The sequence below is a fragment of the Notothenia rossii genome, assembly GCF_949606895.1.
Source record: "Notothenia rossii genome assembly, chromosome: 4".
In the NCBI taxonomy this organism is placed as follows: domain Eukaryota; kingdom Metazoa; phylum Chordata; class Actinopteri; order Perciformes; family Nototheniidae; genus Notothenia; species Notothenia rossii.
Window position 1 is genome coordinate 67,128,807 of NC_136902.1, and position 27,580 is coordinate 67,156,386.

General features: G+C 40.3%; 2 protein-coding genes across 6 annotated transcripts in view; both read left to right on the top strand.

Moving 5' to 3' along the window:
* Positions 1-12,292, top strand: part of usp2a (ubiquitin specific peptidase 2a) — a 50,167-nt gene extending 37,875 nt beyond the window's left edge. For 3 of the 5 annotated variants that reach the window (XM_079676555.1, XM_079676554.1, XM_079676557.1), the window contains 11 exons: positions 741-791; positions 3,526-3,649; positions 4,150-4,261; positions 4,418-4,528; positions 5,836-5,900; positions 6,107-6,210; positions 7,490-7,570; positions 7,797-7,875; positions 9,465-9,569; positions 9,735-9,855; positions 10,864-12,292. In XM_079676555.1, coding sequence (XP_079532681.1) covers positions 741-791; positions 3,526-3,649; positions 4,150-4,261; positions 4,418-4,528; positions 5,836-5,900; positions 6,107-6,210; positions 7,490-7,570; positions 7,797-7,875; positions 9,465-9,569; positions 9,735-9,855; positions 10,864-10,948 — 1,038 coding nt within the window. In that variant the 3' untranslated portion in view covers positions 10,949-12,292. The remainder of the gene's footprint in view (positions 1-740; positions 792-3,525; positions 3,650-4,149; positions 4,262-4,417; positions 4,529-5,835; positions 5,901-6,106; positions 6,211-7,489; positions 7,571-7,796; positions 7,876-9,464; positions 9,570-9,734; positions 9,856-10,863) is intronic. The other 2 variants (XM_079676556.1, XM_079676558.1) reach the window with 1 other exon arrangement.
* Positions 12,293-12,570: 278 nt separating this feature from the next.
* LOC307034882 (GTPase IMAP family member 8-like) lies at positions 12,571-18,158 on the top strand (the record flags this gene model as incomplete). Its single annotated transcript, XM_079673809.1, has 5 exons — positions 12,571-12,579; positions 14,056-14,271; positions 14,352-14,592; positions 15,858-16,208; positions 16,771-18,158. The coding sequence occupies 5 exons, from the start codon at positions 12,571-12,573 to the stop codon at positions 17,349-17,351; spliced, it is 1,398 nt and encodes a 465-aa protein (XP_079529935.1). The 3' UTR covers positions 17,352-18,158.
* Between the last annotated feature and the right edge of the window lie 9,422 nt (positions 18,159-27,580).

Consider the following 27,580-nt stretch of genomic DNA (forward strand, 5'->3'; position numbering starts at 1 on the left):
TGTTGGAATTGGTGAGCCCTGCCTATTTAAAATGAGGGGGCCTAGGACAGAAATGTGTTTCTTTGCAGGGTTTAAATTATTTAAATGAACCAGATTGGCTCCCATGATGTGCATTAATGTGATGCATAGTGCCTTTTGAGGGGGTCAGTGTCAGTGGGGGACTCAGGCCTTGTTGATGACGGAATGTACTTTACTGTACTAGCTTACTCTTTACTACTTTTTAAGTGTTTAAATGTTGTTTCTAACTTATTCTTCCTCTTCGGCTAATCATAAATATAGTTATTACTTAATACATTTGTCAGGTAGACACTCCAGTCACAGGTCAATAGAAATAGTTCCCAAAATGTATTAAACCTGGAGCTAAAACCGTACTGTAGCAAAGGAGAAGAGAATAAAAAGTATTCAAAGTATTTATCAGAGATTTTTGTGACTGATCAATTCAAGATAAAACTGTGAAGGCACAGACGTAAACATAAGTACAAGACAGGAAATTCAAGTTCAAACCAATCCTACATCAAATATTTTAGGCTCTTTAATCTTACTGTACACATGTCTTCTGGAATGAAAACCAGACTCTCATATTTAAAAATGTTCACTGTTTAAAAATGGCAAGAAAATGCGTTTTGGGTAGACGACCCTTTATTTCTTCTTGTGTGAATTTAAATACATAAATCTAGTTGTCATGTAGTAACATTATGAGATAGATTTTCACCTGTATATTCTGTGTTTTTGTCTTTCAGAATTCAAAGAGTGCCCAAGGCCTGGTAGGATTAAAGAACCTAGGAAACACAGTAAGTACACTCGTACCACATCTAAGTCTGAAAATGTGTGTGGAGCCAAACAGCTCATTCTTCACACACCACCTCCTCCTCCTCATCCGGATGGTGTTACACTGAGTGCAGTTTGTTGAATCCACACAGGAGGGGTGGTCCAGAGTTTCTATCTACCAGGCAACAGGCAGAAGGACAGCTCTTAAAATAAATGTGTGTGTGTGTGTGTGTGTGTGTGTGTGTGTGTGTGTGTGTGTGTGTGTGTGTGTGTGTGTGTGTGTGTGTGTGTGTGTGTGTGTGTGTGTGTGTGTGTGTGTGTGTGTGTGTGTGTGTGTGTGTGTGTGTGTGTGTGTGTGTGTGTGTGTGTGTGTGTGTGTGTGTGTGTGTGTGTGTGTGTGTGTGTGTGTGTGTGTGTGTGTGTGTGTGTGTGTGTGTGTGTGTGTGTGTGTGTGTGTGTGTGTGTGTGGTAACCTAATCAGAGCACTCTGAACGCTGGACCAGGGAGGACTCTGTGTCTCTTGATCTGCTCAAACTGCACCGGGCTGACCCTTCTTTCACTTTGTCTTTAAAGAAATCCCTGTGTTGTTTACATGATATGGGAGACAACAGATGGTTAGCGTAGCTTAAAGGGATAGTGTACCCCAACATCAAAAAAATACATCCGCTTACCTGTAGTGATATTTATCAATTTGAATAGTTTTGGTAGGAGTGTTGGAAATAAAGCCTGTAGAAATATACACTGTAATCCCTGTATTTGTACTATATATACTATACTGTATCACCGAGCAGTCGCTACAGGTAGGATGAAAAAGATGTAGGTTTGATTTATGGGTGGACTCTCTCTGTTATGAATAAACCAAGGTGGAAAAGCAGCGCCTTTTTTAAAGCCATTTTTATTCTGGTGTTATAAAGGACTATTTCTTCGACTTTAAAGACTGCAAATTGTCTGCAATTGTTTTCCCATTTTACTAAGCTAAACTAAGCTAATCCCGGGTGGCTAAAAGCTTCATACTTAGGGTACATTACTTTTTAGGGTATATTAGAGTGGTATCAATCTCCTCATCTTACCTTCTGTAAAAAAGTGGTTAGGCTATTTATGTTTTTTTGGGGTTTTCCCTTCCCTGTAGTGTGTATAGGCTTGTTGCATGTAAAGGGTCTGCAAAGGCTAAAATCCCAGTGTTCCCTCCAGAGGGAGTGTCTCTCCCACACACTCCCTGAAACGCTCATTGACACTGAAACGCTGTCATTGGAGTCCTTTTTACTACCGTAATATAGTGACATCACTTTGTAACACTCACGCTTCTATTGGCTAGAGCTCCAACACATTTTATGTGTGGGGTGGGAAAACTTTAGGTGGTTGACCAATCAGAACAGAGCCGGCCAGCTAACCAATCAGAGCAGACTGGGCTCTGGTTTCAGACAGAGGATGAAAAGAGGTGCTGCAGCACAGGCAGTATGAGAAAAATAAAGAGCTTTCTGAACATTAATTAGACCCTCCAGAAAAACGCGATCCTGCGATCGCAGAGTTTAACGCATAATCAGCAAAATGGCGCAGATTTTCAAAATATTCCCCGTATTTTTCCACACAAAGTTGAGGGGGAAAAAAAGTTAACTCGTCTTGACGTGAAATAGTGATGATGATGATGTGACGTCATCAGCTTGCGCATCACAGAAGGTAAACAACACCGTAGAGTGAACGTGTGGAACTCACACGACGAACATTTCTGCTAAAGACCGGGCAAAGCAGTACCCTGATGTCTTTCACCAAAGTCGGGGGAAACTATTCTGCACCCCGTGCAACTGTGTGTTGGAGCATACGTCTTAGAGAAAGTCAACGGTGATGACCCACTTTGATTCATTCAAACATTTGAAAATGCTTTCTGCTGCTGCGGACAAGAAAGCCAAACAACTCACGTTCACCGAGGCATCAACCTCCAAAACCCTTTCGAGGGCTACAAGAAACGAAGTGAGTAGCCTACAAGATTGAAGCTGCAGATAAGAGTAAATGAAAACAAAATGAGGCGGAGAAGTGTGTGTGTGTGTGTGTGTGTGTGTGTGTGTGTGTGTGTGTGTGTGTGTGTGTGTGTGTGTGTGTGTGTGTGTGTGTGTGTGTGTGTGTGTGTGTGTGTGTGTGTGTGTGTGTGTGTGTGTGTGTGTGTGTGTGTGTGTGTGTGTGTGTGTGTGTGTGTGTGTGAGTGAGAGAGAGTGTGATTAAAATAGCCCCATTGCTTTTACAATAAATAAACATTGAATGTGTTTAATTGAATAGGAAAGGGGTTTAACATTAGTGGAAGGTTTTGTGTGAGAGAGAATAAATAAGACAGCCCAATATTTTAAAAAAAATCTATTATTTTTCACAACTTTCCGCATATTTCGCAACTTCCCGCAATTTCACCGCATAAAATCACATTAAAACCCCGCATGTTTAATCGCATAATCAAGGATTTTAGCCCGCATAATCAAGGATTTTAGCCCGCGTTTTTCTAGAGGGTCTAATTAAAGCACAGAGACATGTCTCAAAACAGGCACAAAATACAAATTTTAACCTGAAAATTAGCATGTCCTCTTTAACTTGCTTGATTCAGCTATGGATAACATTTAAATCAGTAAATATATGTTATTGTTCGAAACTAGATTGTAAGAATACTGGTGGGTTTTTGCCATCATTTTGTACATAAATGTGTAAGTATCATTATTGAATAGAACGTGATGTTATCAGTCATGCAATCTCACTGTTCGCTGTTTGTCCTTGCAGTGTTTCATGAACAGTATCCTGCAGTGTCTCAGCAACACACACAGCCTGCGGGACTACTGCCTGCACAACTCGCACCGCAGAGACCTTAACAACAACAGCCGCACCAACACCGCCCTCATGGAAGGTGAGAGACAAGTCACATAGGCCCCCTAGAGGCTGGAACCAGAACCTCCCACAGACCTCACACTCATTACCTCTTTACCTCTGCAGTAGATCTGCTTCTATGTCATCATTTGTAGGCTGTGACAATATTTTCCTTGGCCTTTTAGCAAGGTTTGCACTGTCTTGAATGTTTGGAAAAAGCTTGAATGCACTTTCAACAATGCCTATTTAACACAAAGCTAATATGAACAGCTGGTAAAACACAATATACATACACACTATAGGAGTTATGTACTCTTTCATTCTTGCAATTGCATTTATAATAAAAAGGTAGATGTGATGATCAATATTTCAATAGTCCGGACATTTTTGGTTTAGTTACCTTTTTTAAACTTTTACTAAATAAAACAATGGAGCTGTTAACTTGACATGAATACACTGTTATGTAGAATCCGCCGAGCGTGTGAGTCAAATGACTCACACGCTCGGCGGATTCTCAAATGAGTGTTTGTGTTGTTGCAGAATTTGCCAAGCTGTTACAGACAATGTGGACGTCGTCCAGCAGCGAGGCCGTCAGCCCGTCAGAATTCAAAACGCAGATCCAGAGATATGCTCCCAGATTTGTCGGATACAAGTAAGCTTTGTTACACCCTTCACTCTTAACAATGTTTGTTTTTGTAAATCTTTTAGAAGCACCTCCCTCTGTCTCATAATCACATAACTACAAGAGTCTAGAGATATGACAGTAAAATCAGCTTTACAATTCTGACTGAGTGTTTGTGTCCTGCAGCCAACAGGATGCTCAGGAGTTCCTGCGTTTCCTCCTGGACGGTCTGCACAACGAGGTCAACAGGGTCACTGTCAGGCCGAGAGGCTCGGTGGAGGACTTTGACCACCTGCCGTAAGTCCTCTGTCCCCCTGGCCTTCACCTGAATGTCTTTTTCGTTTACAAATTACTACATAGAAACACAAATTCACTACAAAAAAGGCAAAACTCTTCTGATGTAAAACAGCTGCAAGAAAACACAAGGAGAGTCACAATGACTATGAAAAGGAGCCAAACAACCAAATAGACACAAAATTACACCAACAAAAGGTACAACAAAACAAGAAAAAGATCTTTCACTCCTAAAAAGATACACAACATGACATCAGAACTCCTCTAATCATCCCACAGAGTGGACATGTACATTGTTACATCACAGTGACAGTTAATATTAATAAGTAATTAAATTCAAATGAAATAAGTGCATATTCACGGCAGAAAAGATAAGTGACAGCATTATAAAATGTAAGTGGTACAAGTAGAAAGTTATGAAGTAGCTGCCAGATAGCGGTAGTAATAGTACAAGTATATATAGTACGTTGTTATCTTAGAACATTGATTTTACAGTATTAAGTAGTGCAGATATATGCGTAACGTCCACAAAGAGAAATTACTACAAAATGTAACAACAGCTGATTTGAACCCAGTGTCAAGTGAACTTTAAAGTTAATTAGGATCTCTAAAGCCAACCCTGTTCCACGTTAAAAAAAAAAAAAGACAAACAAAAACAGACTTGCTTGTAGTTTTTGGAGCTCCAGCTGACTTCAAAACGACAATGTAAAGACATGAAACGACTACGAAGAGACACAAAAAGACAACAAAAAGGCTAAACAACATCAAAGCCTCTGTAGTAGAAGGGGTGGGGTCTCTTGCGTGTCTTTGCCAAGGGGTCCATTGGATCATCACCGCCCATGATAGTATACAGTTTGTAAACAGGGATTAGACAGAGGCATCATTAAGATTCTTCCTTACGCTCTCAATGAGGACTCATGGGACACTTCACCTCCTGGGTTGTTGAGTTGTTTCCTCTGTGGCTCCCAAGTCAGAGTAACGCTCCGACTCTTGTTAGATGTGATTATCAGTTATCTAACGCCATGTTTAAGGGTCCATCTCTGTGTACTACCCTCAGAACAAAACCCAGTGCCTTACTATCAAACAAAATGCAGATCCATTTCCAGCTTGAAATCATGTCCCAGGGGGAAGCTGTGATAAAGTAGGTCAGGTCCCTTAGTAGTGTCTGTTTTCTGCTCTGACCCATTTCCTTATTAACTCCTTTTCTGAATAAGAACAGCTGATCAGTGTGTTTCTGACTCTCTTGGCCATCTTCTCAATGACTCTGCACTCATCCAGTTCTCTAACAGACTCCTGTGCTCCATGTTCAGGGACGAAGAGAAAGGGAAGAAGATGTGGAGCAAATATCTGGAGAGAGAAGACAGTAAGATAGTCGGTAAGTAGAAAAGCATCAGCATCCATTTTAATGTATAAGTGTGTACATTCAATCTCTTCTATATTTGTAATATTCGTTTTTTGTTTTGTGTCGGCATGAAGAAGAACAGAAAAGCCAAATAAAACATACATCTTTTGTCACTGTTTTTCATGCCAGATGTGTTCAGCCAGTGATCAGCGTCGTGTTTTTTGCTTTTATCTCTGCAGACGTGTTCGTGGGGCAGCTGAAGAGCTCTCTAACCTGCAGCCACTGCGGGTTCTGCTCCACCGTCTTTGACCCCTTCTGGGATCTCTCTCTACCTATCGCCAAGGTTAGGAAACACACACACACATACACATACACATACACTGGTGAGCCTTACATAACAAGCCCCAGAAGGTCAGCAGACACATGTCAGCACAATAGGTAGCGCAGAGGTGACCTTTCTTTGTACTTCTTGTTAGTTAGAGCTGGGCACTATGAAGAAAATCAAATCACCATCATTTAGTGGTGCAGAAACAAGTCTTAAACCAGGAAAAACACTTTGCATTTTACCACTGCCGATTCCCTCTTCTCAAAGTCAACATATTTGTGGTTAGAAGCTTGAAATTAGGTATGTGGTTAACAAAAGCTTAAGAGATATTCTACGACATTAAATACGCCAGTGGATACTCCCTATATGAATGTCCGAAGCTTTTATGTGTCATAAAAACGGCGGTTGCTAACAAGTGGCTAAACAACCTGCTAAACGTCAGCAAACCAAACATTAGCCGCCTTTAGCTTAGCGGAGGCAATGGGCAGCCATGTGAATGTGATGTAGATTGTTTATAGCCTAGCATTAGCGTATTATATTTTGGTGATTGCATTTACGCTTGAAAAATCAATAAATTGGGTTATTAGTCGAGATTGTCCTGCTGAACAAAAGTTGTTGAATATCATAATGTGTGTTTGCCACGGAACTTATTTTCTGCAATATAGCGAAATCCAGTGGAGAAATCCCATTGCTTTTTGTCGAGGGAAACATTGCGAGGCTTACTTTCCGGGTGGTGACAAAAATACGTCATCACTGCACCACTCTATAGTAGGGTTGAGCATTGATGCTTTTACAACATATTTAAACAATAAGAATTAGATTTATAATCTGCATTAATGTGGTCATAAAGACTAAGTTGTCTGAGCTAAATAATAGAACAGCTAAAGTCTGTTAAATTCAGAAAATAACATAATATCTCTATAATGCAGCCTTGAAAACCAGGGTACACAATTATGATATATTAAATGTAACAATATATCTATTCTTATATTACAATATTGATATTGCACGATGGTTTAAAGCAATCACAAATATCTTCCCACAGCTCTAAACATGAGCTTTTTGGTTTTCCCCCTGTCTCTGTTTGTGCTGTGTGTGTGTGTGTGTGTGTGTGTGTGTGTGTGTGTGTGTGTGTGTGTGTGTGTGTGTGTGTGTGTGTGTGTGTGTGTGTGTGTGTGTGTGTGTGTGTGTGTGTGTGTGTGTGTGTGTGTGTGTGTGTGTGTGTGTGTGTGTGTGTGTGTGTGTGTGTGTGTGTGTGTGTGCATGCTAATGTGAATGCATCTATGTTTGTGCTCAGAAGGGCTACGGTGAGGTGAGCCTGATGGACTGCATGCGGCTCTTCACCAAAGAAGACGTCCTGGACGGAGACGAGAAGCCGGTAAGAACCATCGGAGCGGTGATGACTCCTCAGTGCTAGAACATGACTCAGCATATGTAGGGCCTGTGTCCACATAGCCACTTTATCTTGAATTGTCATCATGCTAGTATTATAGAAATGTAACTGTAAGGGAATAGAGTTACCTTTTTTTATCCTGTCACCTGTAATCCATTACTCCCCAAGTCTGCTCCATGTCCTGAAATCAAACTGTATTTCCTCTCCACAGACGTGCTACAGGTGTAAAGCCAGGAGAAGATGTACTAAGAAGTTCACAATACAGAAGTTCCCCAAGATCTTAGTGCTGCGTATCCTTTCCTCAGTAGTGGCTGGTACATGTCTCATAGATGCTGATGTAATGTGATGTTTGCAGTGAGCATATAGATGGGAAAGTATCAGGATGTTAGTGCGGGGATGGGCAAATGGCAGCCCCCGCCTCCTCTTTTTGCGGCCCTCAGATTAATTTATAAACAACGTAATTCATCTTTTTTCAAACACTCACAAAAAACACCGGCTGTTGTTATGTCTGCTGTGACGTTAAGTTGCCTCTTGTAATTATGCCTTCACAAGCTTCAAAGTTGTATTTATCATCTAAATTTGGCGAAACAAGTTTAATATTCTAAAAACCAAGACTTTGTTTATTTGAAATCAGATGAAAACAAACTGTCACGGACCCTGCCGTGTTATCTATGATTACTACGCTTTTCATTCATAATTTCAGCGGGAGGGAGGGGGAGTGGCGCTGAGGAACAGCAGAGTGCGGGTTGACAGGTGTCTGTGTTGACACTCCCCTTATTGTGCGTCAGCAGAGACAGGCTACAAGTGTCTTCGGTTCAAGTTAGACAACTAATGTCTGGGTTAGTGTTCATGACTTCATGTTTATGTCATCTTAATGGTTAATCTCTATGCACACACATTTTCCGTGCTTTCCAATAGTTTAAAATAGTTTTATTCCACTGTTTAATAACCTGTTCAATACAAACATTAAATAACATTTCTGTGAACTGATATTTGTTTAGTGAGCTTATTAGAGGATGTTCCCTGAAAGATTGTAAAAAGTCAATGAACATGTCAGACTTAGTATATTTGTTAATAATTACATACAACACATGGAATTTGTGTGTGTGTGTTCCAAGTGAATCTGCGGCCCCCCGGTGGCCAGTACATACATTATGTGGCCCCCACCACCATCCAAGTTGCCCATCCCTGTGTTAGTGTGTCATCTATGGCAACACTGTAGTACAAAGTTATACATTCTGATGATGAGTGTAGTGCAATCACCGTCAGCAGGATGAGCAATCAGATCAAATACTATGTGACTGTGATTTGCTACATTTGTGGCAATTTTCTTGATATGGGAGGGGTAACATTTTTCGAGAAAACATCAAGAGAAAAATAGATATTCTTTGCGATAAAAGTGTCAAATTCACAAGAAGAAGAAAATCTTCAAAGGATGACTTAATAAAGAACTATTGCAATTGACTTTTTTTGGACCACTTTAATCTCAGAGAATACACCTTTTTTTTTATATTTGTTAGATTTTTCTTGCAAATTCACATAACTAAATCACAACAGTTTTTTTCTGAATATTGCCTATCTTGCTGCATAATTGTTTAACCTACAATGACCTTAATATGCCGTCGATCTATTGAACCTGCTGCCTTGACATTGCAAAAGCACACCAGTTGTTTGAAACAGCTCTGACGGGTCATGTTTTTAAAGTTTTGGTAGAACGTCTGTAGACTGCACTCACATCCACTAACCAAATGTTGATGACGAGTGTAGATATTTGACTCCATCCAGTAACAGAGCTTCTGCACAGTTGTACAAAGTGTTGTCGGAGCGTACTGAAAGGTTCACACAGAGCAGTTTGTTCCTTGACTCCCCTCCCGCTCAGACCTGAAACGCTTCTCTGAGGCCCGCAGAACCAGCAAACTGTCCACCTTTGTTAACTTCCCCATGAAGGATCTCGACCTGCGGGAGTTTGCCTCGGAAAACTGCCGTAAGTACCCATCTACCATTCCAGATATCTGATCTATGTTTAGCATCCCAGCCGATATTCAATCTAAAATAATATCTAATAGTAATGGGGTGAGAAACTGTGCCCTTTCAATTGTGTCCTTATGAAAGAAGTGCTGGCTTTAAGTGTGTTTTTGTCCCGTTTCAGTCAATGCAGTGTACAACCTGTACGCAGTTTCCAACCACTCAGGCACCACTATGGGCGGCCACTACACAGCCTACTGTCGCAACCCCAACTCGGGAGAATGGTACACCTTTAATGACTCCAGGTAGGTTCTACTAATGTGCTCTCATCAGGATAAAAACATGCACCAAGTATGTGCAGAGAAACACCTTAGGGCATTAATGACCATTTAAAGGTGACTTAAAATATGGAAATGTACACAAACTGGCATTATGTTTTTGAAGCATTAAAGCATGCTACATTTTTACTAATATATAGTTTATTATGGTCATTTTTCATGACTCAACAAACCCATAATGTAAACAAATAAACTAAACCTGCTCAAATGTATTCTTACTCATAAATGACAACTAAAGGGTAATTCTGTTTTTTTATATTGTCAACTGAACTCTCTAAGTTACTGTTTAATAATAATAATCATCTAGCTTTAAATGCTTGAATAACATATATAAAATGAGCTTCTTAAAACTTTAAATCTTGAAGAAAAACCAATGGAGGAGTCGGTAGTGCAACGTCAGTCACTGCTGGTGAGCTGTCACCAAACTGTCCGGCTGTCAGCGCTAACCAAATATAGATGAAGATTCTCTTCCTGCCTAAGGTACACATTTGTAATTGATTCCAATGAAAACAGAGCACATAACATCTCATGCGACCAAAGAGCGCAGCGCCCAGCCTCTTTGATTCTGAGCGTTTTGGCTTTGTGTGACTGCTCCGAGTGATTTCAAGTTGAAAATATTCAACTTTTTAGAAAAGCAGTTTTAGTCCGTGTCTCTTGGACGGAAACTATCATAACAAAGACCAAAAAGCCCATTTGTTGGATCAGATTGGTTTGGAAGACCCTCTTGTTCTACAGCTATCAGCTTGAGCTGTACAACTAGAAGGTTGTGCTCTGCCTAGTGACCAAATCTTCATTTTGACTAAACGGTTTTCAACATGGCGGCCGGATCACAAAATGTATCTTTATGTTCCCTGACATGGATACAATACAGTTACTGTTTACATCAACCAAAGGATAATGAGAAGCCGGTTTTAAAAAATCTAATGAAGTGCTTTTTTCTCACCATTAAACCTTTTCCCCTCTCTTCCTCCCCAGAGTAACGCCAATGTCCTCCAGCCAAGTGCGCAGCAGCGACGCCTACGTCTTGTTCTACGAGCTGGCCTCCTCCTCGCGGATGTGAAGCCTCCTGGAAGACGACGGGCCACAACACCTCTCTGACCGACGGACAGGCTGATGGGGAAAATAAAGAGAGCTGGTGGAGCTGAGCCTATTTTGGACTTGTGTTGGGACATATCACACACACGCACACGCACACGCACACGCACACACACACACACACACACACACACACACACACACACACACACACACACACACACACACACACACACACACACACACACACACACACACACACACACACACACACACACACACACACACACACACACACACACACACATCCCCACCAGCCTGGAGGCCAGAGAGAGGAACCCTCTGGAAACCACTGATCCACCAGCCCTGCTTTCTCTCTCACCGTCTCCACTCTCGTGTTCTGGGTGGAGGTGCGTGTGCGTGTGCGTGTGCGTGTGCGTGTGCGTGTGCGTGTGTGTGTGTGTGCGTGTGCAAGGTTGACAAAGGGCAATAATCCCATCTGACGACCTTCCAGTAAAGCTGTCCCTCTCTATGCACTGCGAGCATCCTGACCGCGCCTTCGCTTCTCTCTCTTCTCGTTTGCCTCGAACCATTAACACTCACTTGTTGCAATTTTGACCTTTTTGCTTTGAATTTTGTTTTGAATGTTTTTTTTTGGGGGGGAGCATCATCAGGAGCACCCACACTTTGGACTGTGGAGAGTGATAGTAACAGGACTGCTGGTGGTTGCAGGCGCCTGCAGCCCCCCCGGCCCGCTCGATGTTCACGGCCTTCCCTTCCCCCGACACCAACACACTCCCACCGTCTCCGCCCGACATCCACCTCTCGCTATTTCTCCTACGGTGGCTGGGAGGCCGATGGCACTGTGAGCGTGACATGTTTCAGAGGACGACCCTCCAAACGTGTGTTTTCTTTTCTTTTCTCCCACGTGTGGCTGCTACTGATGTTTTGAAAGTGCTGTGAGCGGATGAAAGGACAGTGGAGTACGGATCTGCTAAGGATTAGTAATATAGACGATAACCACGCTAACAATCCTCATTGTCAGCATGAGGTCTTTTCTTCCTCTCTTGTTTCATGCCATTGAACAACACGGAAAGAATGTTTTAAAGAAGAAGAAGAAAAACACTATATCTGTATATTTTTATATCCTGATGCAAAATAGAGAATGTACTATTCAATGGTGCTGAAAATGACCCATAACTGTTTCAGTTGGTTTATTTCCCAGGTTTCAAGAGAGAGAAAAAATGATTATTTATGCTTACAGGTGATAATGTGATGAGTCACACTTTTTAACAGTAATATATATATGTATATATATTCATATATACACATATATATGTATGAATGAATAAAAGTTTAAAAAAAAGAAGTGGTTTTACTTGGAGTGTTTGTCTCTTTTTAGCTTCTATGATGGAGATTCAGCCGATTTAGCTCACACATGGTGACTGTTAGAGATAAGCACTTGCACAGGAACGAGGACTAGAAAGAAAAAATTGTGATTGCAAAAAAATAAGACTGTTATCCCACCCTAGGGCAGAACCCCCAAATTGACGAGTCAGCTAAATCTAAGGGGTCATGAGGGGGGGTCTTCTTTGAAATGTATAAAAATGTTCAAATCAATCAATGACAATCGACTGTTTTGATGACATGACACAAGTTTGAACCGGTCATAAGCATTGATCAATTAATGAAGCTATTGGAAAGAAATAAGAATTTTCTTAACAAAAAAGCTGAATTTTCAACAAATATTCATATAAAATATAAAATATATTTTTGAAAAATGCTATTAAAAGACATGTTACCTCCTCAGCTGCATTGATTTGGAGTCAATTGTTCACATGACATGGAAGCTATAGAAAAAGCAACACTTCAAGAGAAATGCTCAATTTTCAATAAAATATTCAAATAAAAGTGAAAAACAGTATAATCCTATTAAAAGAGTTGTGTCCTACTTGTCCAGCATATAGTATTACAATGCTGAATTAGTTTGGAGTCTTTTGCTCAAATGGAAGCTTTTGAAAAAACAAGACTCTTCAATCAAAACAATTTAACTGAATTCTCAATAAAATATTCATATAAAAAATGTAAAACACTAAAATTCATTTAGAAAATCCATATATTATATAGTGCAAAATAAAAAGGTGTGTCCTGCTTTTCCGGAGTGATATTGCAACTTTACAACAGAGTGTTGCAATGATGTATTGATTTGATGTCACTTGGTCATATGACATGGAAGCTATTGAGAAAAAATGTACTTCAAAAGAAAAAAGGCTGAATTTTCAAAAAGATAAAAACACTTACATTCTATTAAAAAGGGTGTGTCCTACACATGCAGCATAGTATAACAATGCTGCATAAACGTGTAGTGACTTGGTCATAGCACATGGAAGCTATTTTAAAAAAGCTGGGAATGTTCAATAAATATTCATAGAACATAAAAAGAAACACTGAAATCCAATTCAAAACGGTTTGTACTGCTTGTCAGGAATAGAATTCCATGCTAGGTCAAATTTCATTGAAACTATTTGACTTTTCTATTTGAACATTTTTGAATTCTTGATAAAAAATAATAATTTCAAGAATAAAACACACACAAATCAAATTAAAGAGGTGTGTCTTTGTCTTCAGAGTAGGTTACAATGCCACATTAATTTGGGGTCACTTGGTCACATAACATTGAGGAAACACGAGACTTTTCAATCGAATTGGACGTGTTTGCCTCCAGGAAATCAAGCTCTCAAGTACATGAAAGCTTCTCTTGGCGTAATATAACATTACTGTTAAAGTCATATCATTTGTTTAAGTGTGTCTGTCTCACCTTTGAGATTACATGTGTGTGTAGTGTTGTAAAGCCTCTGTTTATGTGTGAGTCATTTTATTACCAAAGCCACTTCTCAGGAACTTCTCTTTGGTGAACTTTGAAACTCACACACATTAAGTAATCGTGTGGGCTGGCTGCTCCAACCCTAATGCTTTTCCACAGAACAACAAGTAAATGCAGAGCTGGAATCACTTGTGAAGAAAGGATTGTGGAGAGACATTTCAGACTGTAGCTTGACACACACTGTGACTGTGGATTATAGAAAACAGAAAACTTGACATGGCAGCCTCTTGGGGTGAGTCACTCTAAAGAAATGTAAGAAAGATGATGGGATAGATTATGTGTATGATCAGGGGATCCTTAACTTTTCAGGCCCAGAGTCAAGCCTGTCCCAGCTGGTGGTTTTGTTACTGGGTGAGAAACAAAGTGGGAAGAGCTCAGCAGGAAACATCATCCTTGGGAAACCTGCCTTTCGCAAAAAAACAACTCATAGCTCCAAAGAAACTGGAAACGTCTTTGGAATACAAGTAAATATACAATTTTACAGCTTTGATTGACTCATTTTACCTCAAAATCTCCTCTTCACTCACTTCATTTGATCAATCAGGTGACAGTAGTGGACACCCCAGGGTGGCTGACCAGCTGCACCACTCAAGACAGGGTGTCCCAGGATCTGTGCAGAGGCGTGTCCCTCTGCCAGCCAGAGCCCCATGTCATCCTGCTGGTGCTGCCCACCACCTCCACCTTTGGCCCGGAGGAGTGGAGGGCCATGGAGGCCCAGCTCAGACTGCTCCAAACCCCCATCTGGCAGCAAGCTATGGTCCTCTTCACTCATGGAGACCTGCTAGGTAAACTAATTAACATTTTATATGACATAATGCTCACTGTTCATGTGACAGAGTCACTGAGGACCCGCTATATTGACGTAATTGACGCACACTTAACTCGCCAGTGAATAAAAGTCAGATAGAAAGTTTCCAGTTAAACACCTCTACCAAGGAGGTTTGTTTGTCAGCAAGAGTAGCAAAAAATTACTGTCATGGTTTTCATAAAACTTGAAAGAACAACAACCCTAATCCTATCCCATTTTATTACATTGCATTTCATTTAGCTGATGCTTATATCCAAAGCGACTTACAATAAGGGCAAAAACTGTAAAGATGCAAACTCTGAACTACAAGGAAAATGCAGATATATTCACTTCATGCAAGACCATACCATAGTAAGTGCTGGTGAATTAGTTACAAGCCTAAATAAACTCAACAAGTACTTTGTGGTTTTTCTTTCGCCAGCAATAATTGAATTGCCAAGGTACAATCGAACTAGATGCGTTTTCAGTTTTCAACCGAAGATATGCAGAGTTTCTGCTGTCAAAAGAGTTGATCAGAAACCAGGGGGTGAGGGTATACATAAATCATTTTGACCTTTTATGAACATTTCAGATCGAAATATTGCAACAATATCATTGATTGGATTGAAACTGGATTCAGATGTTTATTGACTTTGGTGGCCCCTAATCTTTTAAAACAGATCTCTGCATATGAATGCAAAATATGTAATGCAACGGATCAAGGTTTAGGTAATGGAAGCTTTTTGGTTTCTGTTTGTAATCTGAGTAGTATTAACGAATCGTGTTTGATCAGGCTTTGGTCCATGCATTTAAAGGTCCTTGTTGAAAGTAAAAAAGGCGGAACATATTGGCCAAAATACAATGTTGGAACCCAACAGCTATTGTCTTTTTATTAGCTAAAAATAACCTTAAATGTCTTGATTTTTGGATAGATTGACTATACATTTGGTTTAGATATTTGCGATATTCATCTCAGGATGAATAAAAATGCCATAATCCAGTCAAAATGTCCTCGTTTTGAACCAAATACTGCAAAACTTAGCCATCAGGCTAAGCTGTACTCTGTGCGCTTGGGCTAATTAGCAAATGTTAGCATACCAACACAAAGTAAGATGGTTACCATAATACCTGCTAAACATCATTTTCATTGTGTCTTGCTGACTTTAGCATTAGGCTGTAGACTTTCCTTCATAACTAAAGTGATGGTCCTTTGGCTCTGTCCATTGATGTTTGACTCAACCAATGAGGTGATCTCTTCTGCAGGAGGCCTCCCTATCAAGGAGCACGTTAGGCGCCAAGGTCAAACTCTTCGTTGGCTGCTGGAGCGATGTGGGAACAGGTACCAGGTTCTGAGCAACCAGCCTGGGGCCTCAGAGGCTCAGGTGGCAGAGCTGTTTCAGAAGATCCAGAAGATGATAGAGGCGAACAAGCGTCCCAGAGGAGTCCAGGACAGGATGTACACCCAGCTCAGACGAGAAGTGAGCTTAAGGGAGGTGAGGAGGTCGCAAGGAAGACAAGAAGACATAGAAATGAGAGTCATGCATGATATGCATGATGGGAGGCCATGGCAAAGAAAGCAGATGGCCTCCAAACAACTACAACTAATACCCAGAGGTAAGCCAGGCTCAGCGTTTTCGTTTAAATTTGTTGACATATGAGTTAAATGTTTTTTCACACTGACATTTTGTTATCTTCTTTTTAAATCATCTCTTTGTATCACGACAAAAAGTGTGTTAATAATATTCACCTGTTTGAACATGATAGTGAAATAAATCAGGTTATTAATGATAATTATAGGATACAGTATGCGCTACAAAAGTGGCTAACTAATTTGTAAGAAACACTGTATTTACAGATGTGTTAAGGTAAGGTCATACCTTTTGCAACAGACTAGGGGAGGGAAATCATTCTAGATAATAAATATCACCATGAAACCCCTCTAAATCATAACATTGAGGCGTAAAATAAGTTTTCTGGAATTGTATATAATTTAAAATATGGATATGCATTATCTAACGCTAACTTTTTGTGAACTCTACCGAGAAAAATATAAAGAGTTGCAGTGTTCGCATACTTGTTTCTGAATGTGTCTCATCTGAGACATTTCTAATTCAGCCCTTGATCTGAAAGGAACAAATATTTGAAATGTAAAAATCGCTGCACTATGTCATTGCAGGACTCCCAGCAGGGTCAGCTGGTTTCAAACCTGCTCTTGCCCTCATCCTGCTGGGAAGGAGCAAGTCAGGAAAGAGCTCAGCAGGCAACGTGATCCTGGACAGTGAGGAGTTTCAGACCGACACAAAGACCACCAGGTGCTCTGTACGCCATGGGGAAGTATCGGGGGGGCCTGTGATCGTGGTGGACTCCCCCGGGTGGAGCCTGTTCGGTCTGGCCAATTCCAAGCAGGTCAGGACGGAGATCAGTCGAAGCCTTTCCCTTTGCCCCGTGTGGAGCAAAGTCATGTTCATTCTGGCTGTACCGGTGGGCTCCTTCAGAGAGAAAGACAGGAGAGCGGTGGAGATGCACCTCAGCCTTTTGGGGCAGGATGTGTGGAGAAGCACTGTGGTGTTGTTCACCTACGGAGAGGAGCTGAGAGGAAAGACAGTGGAGAATCACATCGAGCAGAGTGGAGAGCCTCTGCAGTGGCTGCTGGGCAGATGTGGACAAAGGCACCAAGTGTTTCGCACAAATACAGGAGACCGGACTCAAGTACAGCAGCTACTGCACATGGTGGAGCAACTAGAGCTAAATAGTTAGTGGTGCAAGAACGAGTCCTAAAACCTGGAAATTAGTTAGCATTTTACAACTTCCAGTTCCCTTGTCTTGAATCAGACCTTTTTTTGAATGGGTTTTTCGTTAAATGCCTGAAATAAGGTCTGTGGTTAACACAAGCTGAAGATATTTTAATACTTTGTTTTTACGACATAAAATATGTTGGTAAATACCCAAATCGTGAATTTCCCAAAATGTCTTGTATGATAAAAATGACATTTGCAAACAAGTGACTAAATAAACGACTAAACGCCGACACAAATCTGTCTTAAGCTTAGCATGGGTGCAATTGTGATGCAGTTAGCCTAGCGTTAGCTTTAAACTTCTGGCATCTGCATTTACATTTTAAAAAGCACAATATGTAAAGATTATCCTGCTGAACAAAACTTTGTAAATATTATAAAGATGTGTTAGCCAAACAGCATATTTTCTGCAATATAACGAAATCCAATGGGAATCCATATAAGATATTTGTCATTATTTTAGAGAGTTTATTTCAGTGAATTACAGAATCCTTTGTTCCTCCATCACATTGATGAAAATGAGATCCCATAATATTCCCCAGCTTATTTCAGTTTCATACAGGCAAAGTGCCCAGAGTTTTTATTTGTATTTAATGTGTCATTTTGAAGTGTTTAAACCTGTATAAATACATAGGCTACAGGTCTGATTGGAGAATCACAGAATCATATTATTTATATTAATGTAATTTATACTTTTATTTTTTCATATTACATGTATATACTGTACATCATGTGTGCATATCAGAATAAAGGTATGATCCAAACTCAATTTAAACTTCATGCAGAGTTACCTTTGGTAGTCGTCACTGCGGTCAAGCCAGCCTCCACTCGGGAAAACCTAGTCAAGCCAGCCCTCACGTGATATTGCGGTGCGCGAATATCCTATGCATTACGGAGTCCTGGAAACACTGCCTTCAAAATAAAAGCACTTACTCGGTCAATAACAAACACACCAAAATAACATACCAAACATATTAAATTAAGAAATGTCTACTATATCATGTGATCAATAAATATTTAAAACAAACTACGTATTACTACCACATTATAAATGAGTGAATGTAAAACTTAAGGAGTTTCAAAATAAAATACCTTTGAAATCTCTATTGTATGAGCTATCATCCCTCTGTTTTTAGATGAGAATAAAACAAAAACTTTCCAGTATCAAAGACTCATTTCACTCCAGGGTGATAGCAGGACACTAGAGATGTTAAGATTCACCGATTCGCATCGGTGCACCGGCATAAACGTTCAAGATGCGAGTGCACCGGTTGAAAGAGTGCACATCGGCTACAGTTTGGGTTGAACTCGCGATGCATCGATTACGTAGCGTCTTTGCATCGGTAAAAAACCGATTCATTCATATAAAATCCCCTTATCTTGTCAACGTTCAGCAGAGACGATCTTTGATATTTGCTTCGCCACTACGGAGAACGAGAGTCTCAGTTATCAACACACACGGAAGTTGAGGAGAAAGAGAAACACAGCGCAGCGAAAAATACCTACAAATCAAACGTTTGGCAACACTTCGGATTGTTCAAGAAAGACGGTGTAATAGTCATTTATGCTATATAGTTGACCGCAGGTCATGGAGAGTAATAAGGTATCCGTAGACCTTTGTATGAGGTATCTTTATTACTTAACAGGTCTACAGCCATGATACATAGATCCGTCCTAGATGCGGACTTGCATACACACAGTATCACTCCGCAGCCGCACCCCATCAGTAACGTCCTGATGGTATATGTGCGCGGCACTATTACTACAGACGGTCAACTTGAAAAATCACTCGCAAATTGTTAACGATGCCGAGCCGCTTTAAAGTACACAAGTAGTACGAGGAACTTAGCGACGCACATAAAGAGGCGACATGGGGTCTGCGGCTGAAAAGAGAAACCTGAAAGTGAGACATATGAGTTAAATCACTCAGTGAGGTGTTCTGTCAGAGAGAGGTGTTTAGCTTACAGCAGCCTGTGACGGCCAATAATAATTTAAATGTCTTCCTTACTGTAAGCAGTTATGAAATACCTGTTTGTGAAAGGTTATTTGTTTTCTTTATTGTTCAGATAGAAACCAATGCTTTCTGCTCACTGGTGTGTTAGCCTCTGAGTGTTAAGCACATCAGGCTGGCAGCTGTATGGGCATTGCTCTATGGTAGCTGTTATTTGCACATTGTTAATCATGAGCAATGCATCCTTACATTGTTTAACTGTGAGGTGTTATACAATTGTACTCTGGAGAGCTTTTAAAGGTAAAAAAATAAACGGCATGATGGGATGTGCAGTACCAAATATGTAAAGCACTTTTTTGTTAATGTATGATTTGCTGCATATAAGGAATAAAACAAAAATCCTCTGTCGTACCATATTGAAGTATCATTATTTTTGCATCGTGTTGAATCGCATCGTATCGCCCCGAATCGCATAATGTTGAATCAAATCGTATCGAACTGTATCGCAACAGGGGTGAATCGTATCGTATCGCATCGCCTGGTGTTTCAAAGGTATCGTTAATGTATCGTATCGTGGTAACGTATCGAGATGCGCATCGCATCGGCCTCAGTGATGGAGATGCACATCCCTACAGGACACCCCATCTAGTCACTCAGGGAGAATCAGGACAATCTGATGTAGAGTTTCAAAATAAAAGACCTTTGAAGTCTCATATATGAGCTATCATCCCTCTGTTTTTAGATGAGAATAAAAAAAAAACTGTCCAGTATCAAAGACTCATCTCACTCCAGGGTGATAGCAGGACACCCCATCTAGTCACTCAGGGAGAATCAGGACAATCTGATGTAGAGTTTCAAAATAAAAGACCTTTGAAATCTCATATATGAGCTATCATCCCTCTGTTTTTAGATAAGAATAAAACAAAAACTGTCCAGTATCAAAGACTCATTTCACTCCAGGGTGATAGCAGGACACCCCATCTAGTCACTCAGGGAGAATCAGGACAATCTGATGTAGAGTTTCAAAATAAAAGACCTTTGAAATCTCATATATGAGCTATCATCCCTCTGTTTTTAGATGAGAATAAAAAAAAAACTGTCCAGTATCAAAGACTCATTTCACTCCAGGGTGATAGCAGGACACCCCATCTAGTCACTCAGGGAGAATCAGGACAATCTGATGTAGAGTTTCAAAATAAAAGACCTTTGAAGTCTCATATATGAGCTATCATCCCTCTGTTTTTAGATGAGAATAAAAAAAAAACTGTCCAGTATCAAAGACTCATCTCACTCCAGGGTGATAGCAGGACACCCCATCTAGTCACTCAGGGAGAATCAGGACAATCTGATGTAGAGTTTCAAAATAAAAGACCCTTTGAAATCTCATATATGAGCTATCATCCCTCTGTTTTTAGATGAGAATAAAACAAAAACTGTCCAGTATCAAAGACTCATTTCACTCCAGGGTGATAGCAGGACACCCCATCTAGTCACTCAGGGAGAATCAGGACAATCTGATGTAGAGTTTCAAAATAAAAGACCTTTGAAATCTCATATATGAGCTATCATCCCTCTGTTTTTAGATGAGAATTAAAAAAAGACTGTCCAGTATCAAAGACTCATTTCACTCCAGGGTGATAGCAGGACACCCCATCTAGTCACTCAGGGAGAATCAGGACAATCTGATGTAGAGTTTCAAAATAAAAGACCTTTGAAGTCTCATATATGAGCTATCATCCCTCTGTTTTTAGATGAGAATAAAAAAAGACTGTCCAGTATCAAAGACTCATCTCACTCCAGGGTGATAGCAGGACACCCCATCTAGTCACTCAGGGAGAATCAGGACAATCTGATGTAGAGTTTCAAAATAAAAGACCCTTTGAAATCTCATATATGAGCTATCATCCCTCTGTTTTTAGATGAGAATAAAACAAAAACTGTCCAGTATCAAAGACTCATTTCACTCCAGGGTGATAGCAGGACACCCCATCTAGTCACTCAGGGAGAATCAGGACAATCTGATGTAGAGTTTCAAAATAAAAGACCTTTGAAATCTCATATATGAGCTATCATCCCTCTGTTTTTAGATGAGAATAAAAAAAAAACTGTCCAGTATCAAAGACTCATTTCACTCCAGGGTGATAGCAGGACACCCCATCTAGTCACTCAGGGAGAATCAGGACAATCTGATGTAGAGTTTCAAAATAAAAGACCTTTGAAGTCTCATATATGAGCTATCATCCCTCTGTTTTTAGATGAGAATAAAAAAAAAACTGTCCAGTATCAAAGACTCATCTCACTCCAGGGTGATAGCAGGACACCCCATCTAGTCACTCAGGGAGAATCAGGACAATCTGATGTAGAGTTTCAAAATAAAAGACCCTTTGAAATCTCATATATGAGCTATCATCCCTCTGTTTTTAGATGAGAATAAAACAAAAACTGTCCAGTATCAAAGACTCATTTCACTCCAGGGTGATAGCAGGACACCCCATCTAGTCACTCAGGGAGAATCAGGACAATCTGATGTAGAGTTTCAAAATAAAAGACCTTTGAAATCTCATATATGAGCTATCATCCCTCTGTTTTTAGATGAGAATTTTAAAAAAACTGTCCAGTATCAAAGACTAATTTCACTCCAGGGTGATAGCAGGACACCCCATCTAGCCACTCAGGGAGAATCAGGACAATCTGATGTAGAGTTTCAAAATAAAAGACCTTTGAAGTCTCATATATGAGCTATCATCCCTCTGTTTTTAGATGAGAATAAAAAAAAGACTGTCCAGTATCAAAGACTCATCTCACTCCAGGGTGATAGCAGGACACCCCATCTAGTCACTCAGGGAGAATCAGGACAATCTGATGTAGAGTTTCAAAAATAAAAGACCCTTTGAAATCTCATATATGAGCTATCATCCCTCTGTTTTTAGATGAGAATAAAACAAAAACTGTCCAGTATCAAAGACTCATTTCACTCCAGGGTGATAGCAGGACACCCCATCTAGTCACTCAGGGAGAATCAGGACAATCTGATGTAGAGTTTCAAAATAAAAGACCTTTGAAATCTCATATATGAGCTATCATCCCTCTGTTTTTAGATGAGAATTAAAAAAAAACTGTCCAGTATCAAAGACTCATTTCACTCCAGGGTGATAGCAGGACACCCCATCTAGTCACTCAGGGAGAATCAGGACAATCTGATGTAGAGTTTCAAAATAAAAGACCTTTGAAGTCTCATATATGAGCTATCATCCCTCTGTTTTTAGATGAGAATAAAAAAAAGACTGTCCAGTATCAAAGACTCATCTCACTCCAGGGTGATAGCAGGACACCCCATCTAGTCACTCAGGGAGAATCAGGACAATCTGATGTAGAGTTTCAAAACAAAAGACCTTTGAAGTCTCATATATGAGCTATCATCCCTCTGTTTTTAGATGAGAATAAAAAAAAAACTGTCCAGTATCAAAGACTCATCTCACTCCAGGGTGATAGCAGGACACCCCATCTAGTCACTCAGGGAGAATCAGGACAATCTGATGTAGAGTTTCAAAATAAAAGACCCTTTGAAATCTCATATATGAGCTATCATCCCTCTGTTTTTAGATGAGAATAAAACAAAAACTGTCCAGTATCAAAGACTCATTTCACTCCAGGGTGATAGCAGGACACCCCATCTAGTCACTCAGGGAGAATCAGGACAATCTGATGTAGAGTTTCAAAATAAAAGACCTTTGAAATCTCATATATGAGCTATCATCCCTCTGTTTTTAGATGAGAATTAAAAAAAGACTGTCCAGTATCAAAGACTCATTTCACTCCAGGGTGATAGCAGGACACCCCATCTAGTCACTCAGGGAGAATCAGGACAATCTGATGTAGAGTTTCAAAATAAAAGACCTTTGAAGTCTCATATATGAGCTATCATCCCTCTGTTTTTAGATGAGAATAAAAAAAGACTGTCCAGTATCAAAGACTCATCTCACTCCAGGGTGATAGCAGGACACCCCATCTAGTCACTCAGGGAGAATCAGGACAATCTGATGTAGAGTTTCAAAATAAAAGACCCTTTGAAATCTCATATATGAGCTATCATCCCTCTGTTTTTAGATGAGAATAAAACAAAAACTGTCCAGTATCAAAGACTCATTTCACTCCAGGGTGATAGCAGGACACCCCATCTAGTCACTCAGGGAGAATCAGGACAATCTGATGTAGAGTTTCAAAATAAAAGACCCTTTGAAATCTCATATATGAGCTATCATCCCTCTGTTTTTAGATAAGAATAAAACAAAAACTGTCCAGTATCAAAGACTCATTTCACTCCAGGGTGATAGCAGGACACCCCATCTAGTCACTCAGGGAGAATCAGGACAATCTGATGTAGAGTTTCAAAATAAAAGACCTTTGAAATCTCATATATGAGCTATCATCCCTCTGTTTTTAGATGAGAATAAAAAAAAAACTGTCCAGTATCAAAGACTCATTTCACTCCAGGGTGATAGCAGGACACCCCATCTAGTCACTCAGGGAGAATCAGGACAATCTGATGTAGAGTTTCAAAATAAAAGACCTTTGAAGTCTCATATATGAGCTATCATCCCTCTGTTTTTAGATGAGAATAAAAAAAAAACTGTCCAGTATCAAAGACTCATCTCACTCCAGGGTGATAGCAGGACACCCCATCTAGTCACTCAGGGAGAATCAGGACAATCTGATGTAGAGTTTCAAAATAAAAGACCCTTTGAAATCTCATATATGAGCTATCATCCCTCTGTTTTTAGATGAGAATAAAACAAAAACTGTCCAGTATCAAAGACTCATTTCACTCCAGGGTGATAGCAGGACACCCCATCTAGTCACTCAGGGAGAATCAGGACAATCTGATGTAGAGTTTCAAAATAAAAGACCTTTGAAATCTCATATATGAGCTATCATCCCTCTGTTTTTAGATGAGAATTAAAAAAAAACTGTCCAGTATCAAAGACTAATTTCACTCCAGGGTGATAGCAGGACACCCCATCTAGCCACTCAGGGAGAATCAGGACAATCTGATGTAGAGTTTCAAAATAAAAGACCTTTGAAGTCTCATATATGAGCTATCATCCCTCTGTTTTTAGATGAGAATAAAAAAAAGACTGTCCAGTATCAAAGACTCATCTCACTCCAGGGTGATAGCAGGACACCCCATCTAGTCACTCAGGGAGAATCAGGACAATCTGATGTAGAGTTTCAAAAATAAAAGACCCTTTGAAATCTCATATATGAGCTATCATCCCTCTGTTTTTAGATGAGAATAAAACAAAAACTGTCCAGTATCAAAGACTCATTTCACTCCAGGGTGATAGCAGGACACCCCATCTAGTCACTCAGGGAGAATCAGGACAATCTGATGTAGAGTTTCAAAATAAAAGACCTTTGAAATCTCATATATGAGCTATCATCCCTCTGTTTTTAGATGAGAATTAAAAAAAAACTGTCCAGTATCAAAGACTCATTTCACTCCAGGGTGATAGCAGGACACCCCATCTAGTCACTCAGGGAGAATCAGGACAATCTGATGTAGAGTTTCAAAATAAAAGACCTTTGAAGTCTCATATATGAGCTATCATCCCTCTGTTTTTAGATGAGAATAAAAAAAAGACTGTCCAGTATCAAAGACTCATCTCACTCCAGGGTGATAGCAGGACACCCCATCTAGTCACTCAGGGAGAATCAGGACAATCTGATGTAGAGTTTCAAAATAAAAGACCCTTTGAAATCTCATATATGAGCTATCATCCCTCTGTTTTTAGATGAGAATAAAACAAAAACTGTCCAGTATCAAAGACTCATTTCACTCCAGGGTGATAGCAGGACACCCCATCTAGTCACTCAGGGAGAATCAGGACAATCTGATGTAGAGTTTCAAAATAAAAGACCTTTGAAATCTCATATATGAGCTATCATCCCTCTGTTTTTAGATGAGAATAAAAAAAAAACTGTCCAGTATCAAAGACTCATCTCACTCCAGGGTGATAGCAGAGGCGCCGCCAGGGATTTTGGGCCCCATGGAAATATATCACATTGGGCCCCACCACCACAGGCCACTTTGTTTATAAATTACCTCGAGGACCGTACCAAATGGTCTAGCGCAGTGGTCGCCAACCAGTCGATCGCGATCGACCGGTCGATCGCAAGTGTGGTGCGGGTAGATCGCGGACCGTTTAAAAAAAAGTAACAAAAGAAAGAAAAAGAAAATTAAAATAATAATGTTTGAAAAATACGTTTTTAGATGTAAACCTATCATCCACCACCCCGTTAGCAGGTGCCACTTGATTGACGTATATTTGAGACACCCCAATAATATAATACATTAACCGTGCTTTGCGTGAACCTCATCATGACACAAGAGACGACGGCAGGACTGTAATTTCCCGTGTTCAGTGAACGCAACAGAGGCAAGACACCAGACCAATCAGAGAGTTGCATGGAAATACACGTGTGCTTGTGTCATTCAAGCTCGGCTCTGTGTGTGTGTGGCGATAGCGCATTTAGTGTGATAGAGAGGGAGAGAGGGAGTTAGGGAAAGAGGGAGTGAGGGAGAGAGAGGGACCGGTGCTAGCGGGGACCGTGATGTTAGCATCTGGTTAGCTAGCTGCACTAACGGACATAAGGAGCTGTTTCCACAACAAGCTGGAGGAGAGTCCTCTCCTGTCAGACTGAGGGGCTCAGGTGAGCTAAAGGACTCTGAGTGTTTAGAACGGTTTTGTCACAAATTATTCAAAAGATTATTTCGGCGGCACACCTTCATATGATCATCATAGTTATACAAACAATAAGAGAATAAATGAAAAACAGGTATGAAATAGCCTACTATATGGCAGTAAAACAAGAATACAGTTTAATGTGATTTGTAAAATATCCATAACGAAAAAGAAAATCTGTTTACAGTTGTGTTTCATCTGGGTGTTGAGAGAGGTATCCATAGAACTCTTCATGTTGCTCTCAAAGTGCACCAGATTGATGCTTTCAACTTCAATATTTAAAAAAAAATCTTCCAGGGGGAGCATCCCCCGGACCCCCCTTGAGAAGGTGAGGTCCGCCCCCCAATAGCACTTTACCCCTGCCTATGTGCCGTGAGCTGAATATGGAGCCTTCATTGTAACAGTAATTCAGATGCCATTAGCCGATATAAAAGGCCTCAAATTGGAAGCACTGTCTGGGCCGTCTTTTTCACTCAATTCTGCAATAGGTAGATCTCGCCTTTCACCTAGGCCGAGGTCGGTGATCTTGGGCTTAAAAAGGTTGGTGACCACTGGTCTAGCGGTCCGTATACGGCCCGGGGGCCGGAGGTTCCCCACCCCTGCTTTAATATAATAACATTAGTATTAATATCATAACCAAAATGTTGGTGATTAACATTTTGTTTAACTAATACAGACTGATCACTCAATGCTTCAAACTGTCCATCATCCTAAATACACTAAAAGCAGTTTTTTGTTTTATATCATATGTGGGAAAATACTGTGTTTGAAATGTATAATTTAAATTAGATGTTAGCTTTTTGTTATATATGTATATTTTGTATTCCAGTCTCCCTTCAGAGGGGAGGGACAACTGATTTAGTATTAATAGTCGCTAAAAATGTGCCTGCATTTATTAAAGGTAAGGAGGTAAGAATGGAGAAACCAGCTCGAGTGCGCTAGAATTTGAAAATACACAACCGAAAAAAATCTGCCCCTTCCTTCAGACTTCCTTACAGAGCCCCTCCTCCAACACACACAAACGTGCACATGACCAATGAGGGCACGAGATAAGTTTGTGCACAGATGGAAGGCTGACACGCAGGTAGGCCATCCAGTAATTTTAGCTGGGCCGACTCAGATGATTGGTCGTGCTTTTTGCAGCGCCGCGGCTTCCACAGATTACATTTTTGTATGTATTTATTGTCAAAGCATTTAATATATTCATTGCTATCGGGATGTTAAGAGCATTCCAATATAACAAAAAGTGTTTCTGAAGTGAATTACCTACCATACCTTTAAATGTCAGCTAAAAGAGCAGTGAAATGAAAAACCTCTGAATTTTCTGTAAAGATATTAACAGTAGGCCTACTTAATGTCAGCTTAGTAAACAAAAAAACATTAGCTAACAGACTAATTTCCACCACTCATGGACCACACCCACCTTTTCTTGTGAAAAACTGGGTGACATACTGTCGCCCTTTAGTCCCTCTCTCTTGTCTTTCTCTCCTTTCTCTT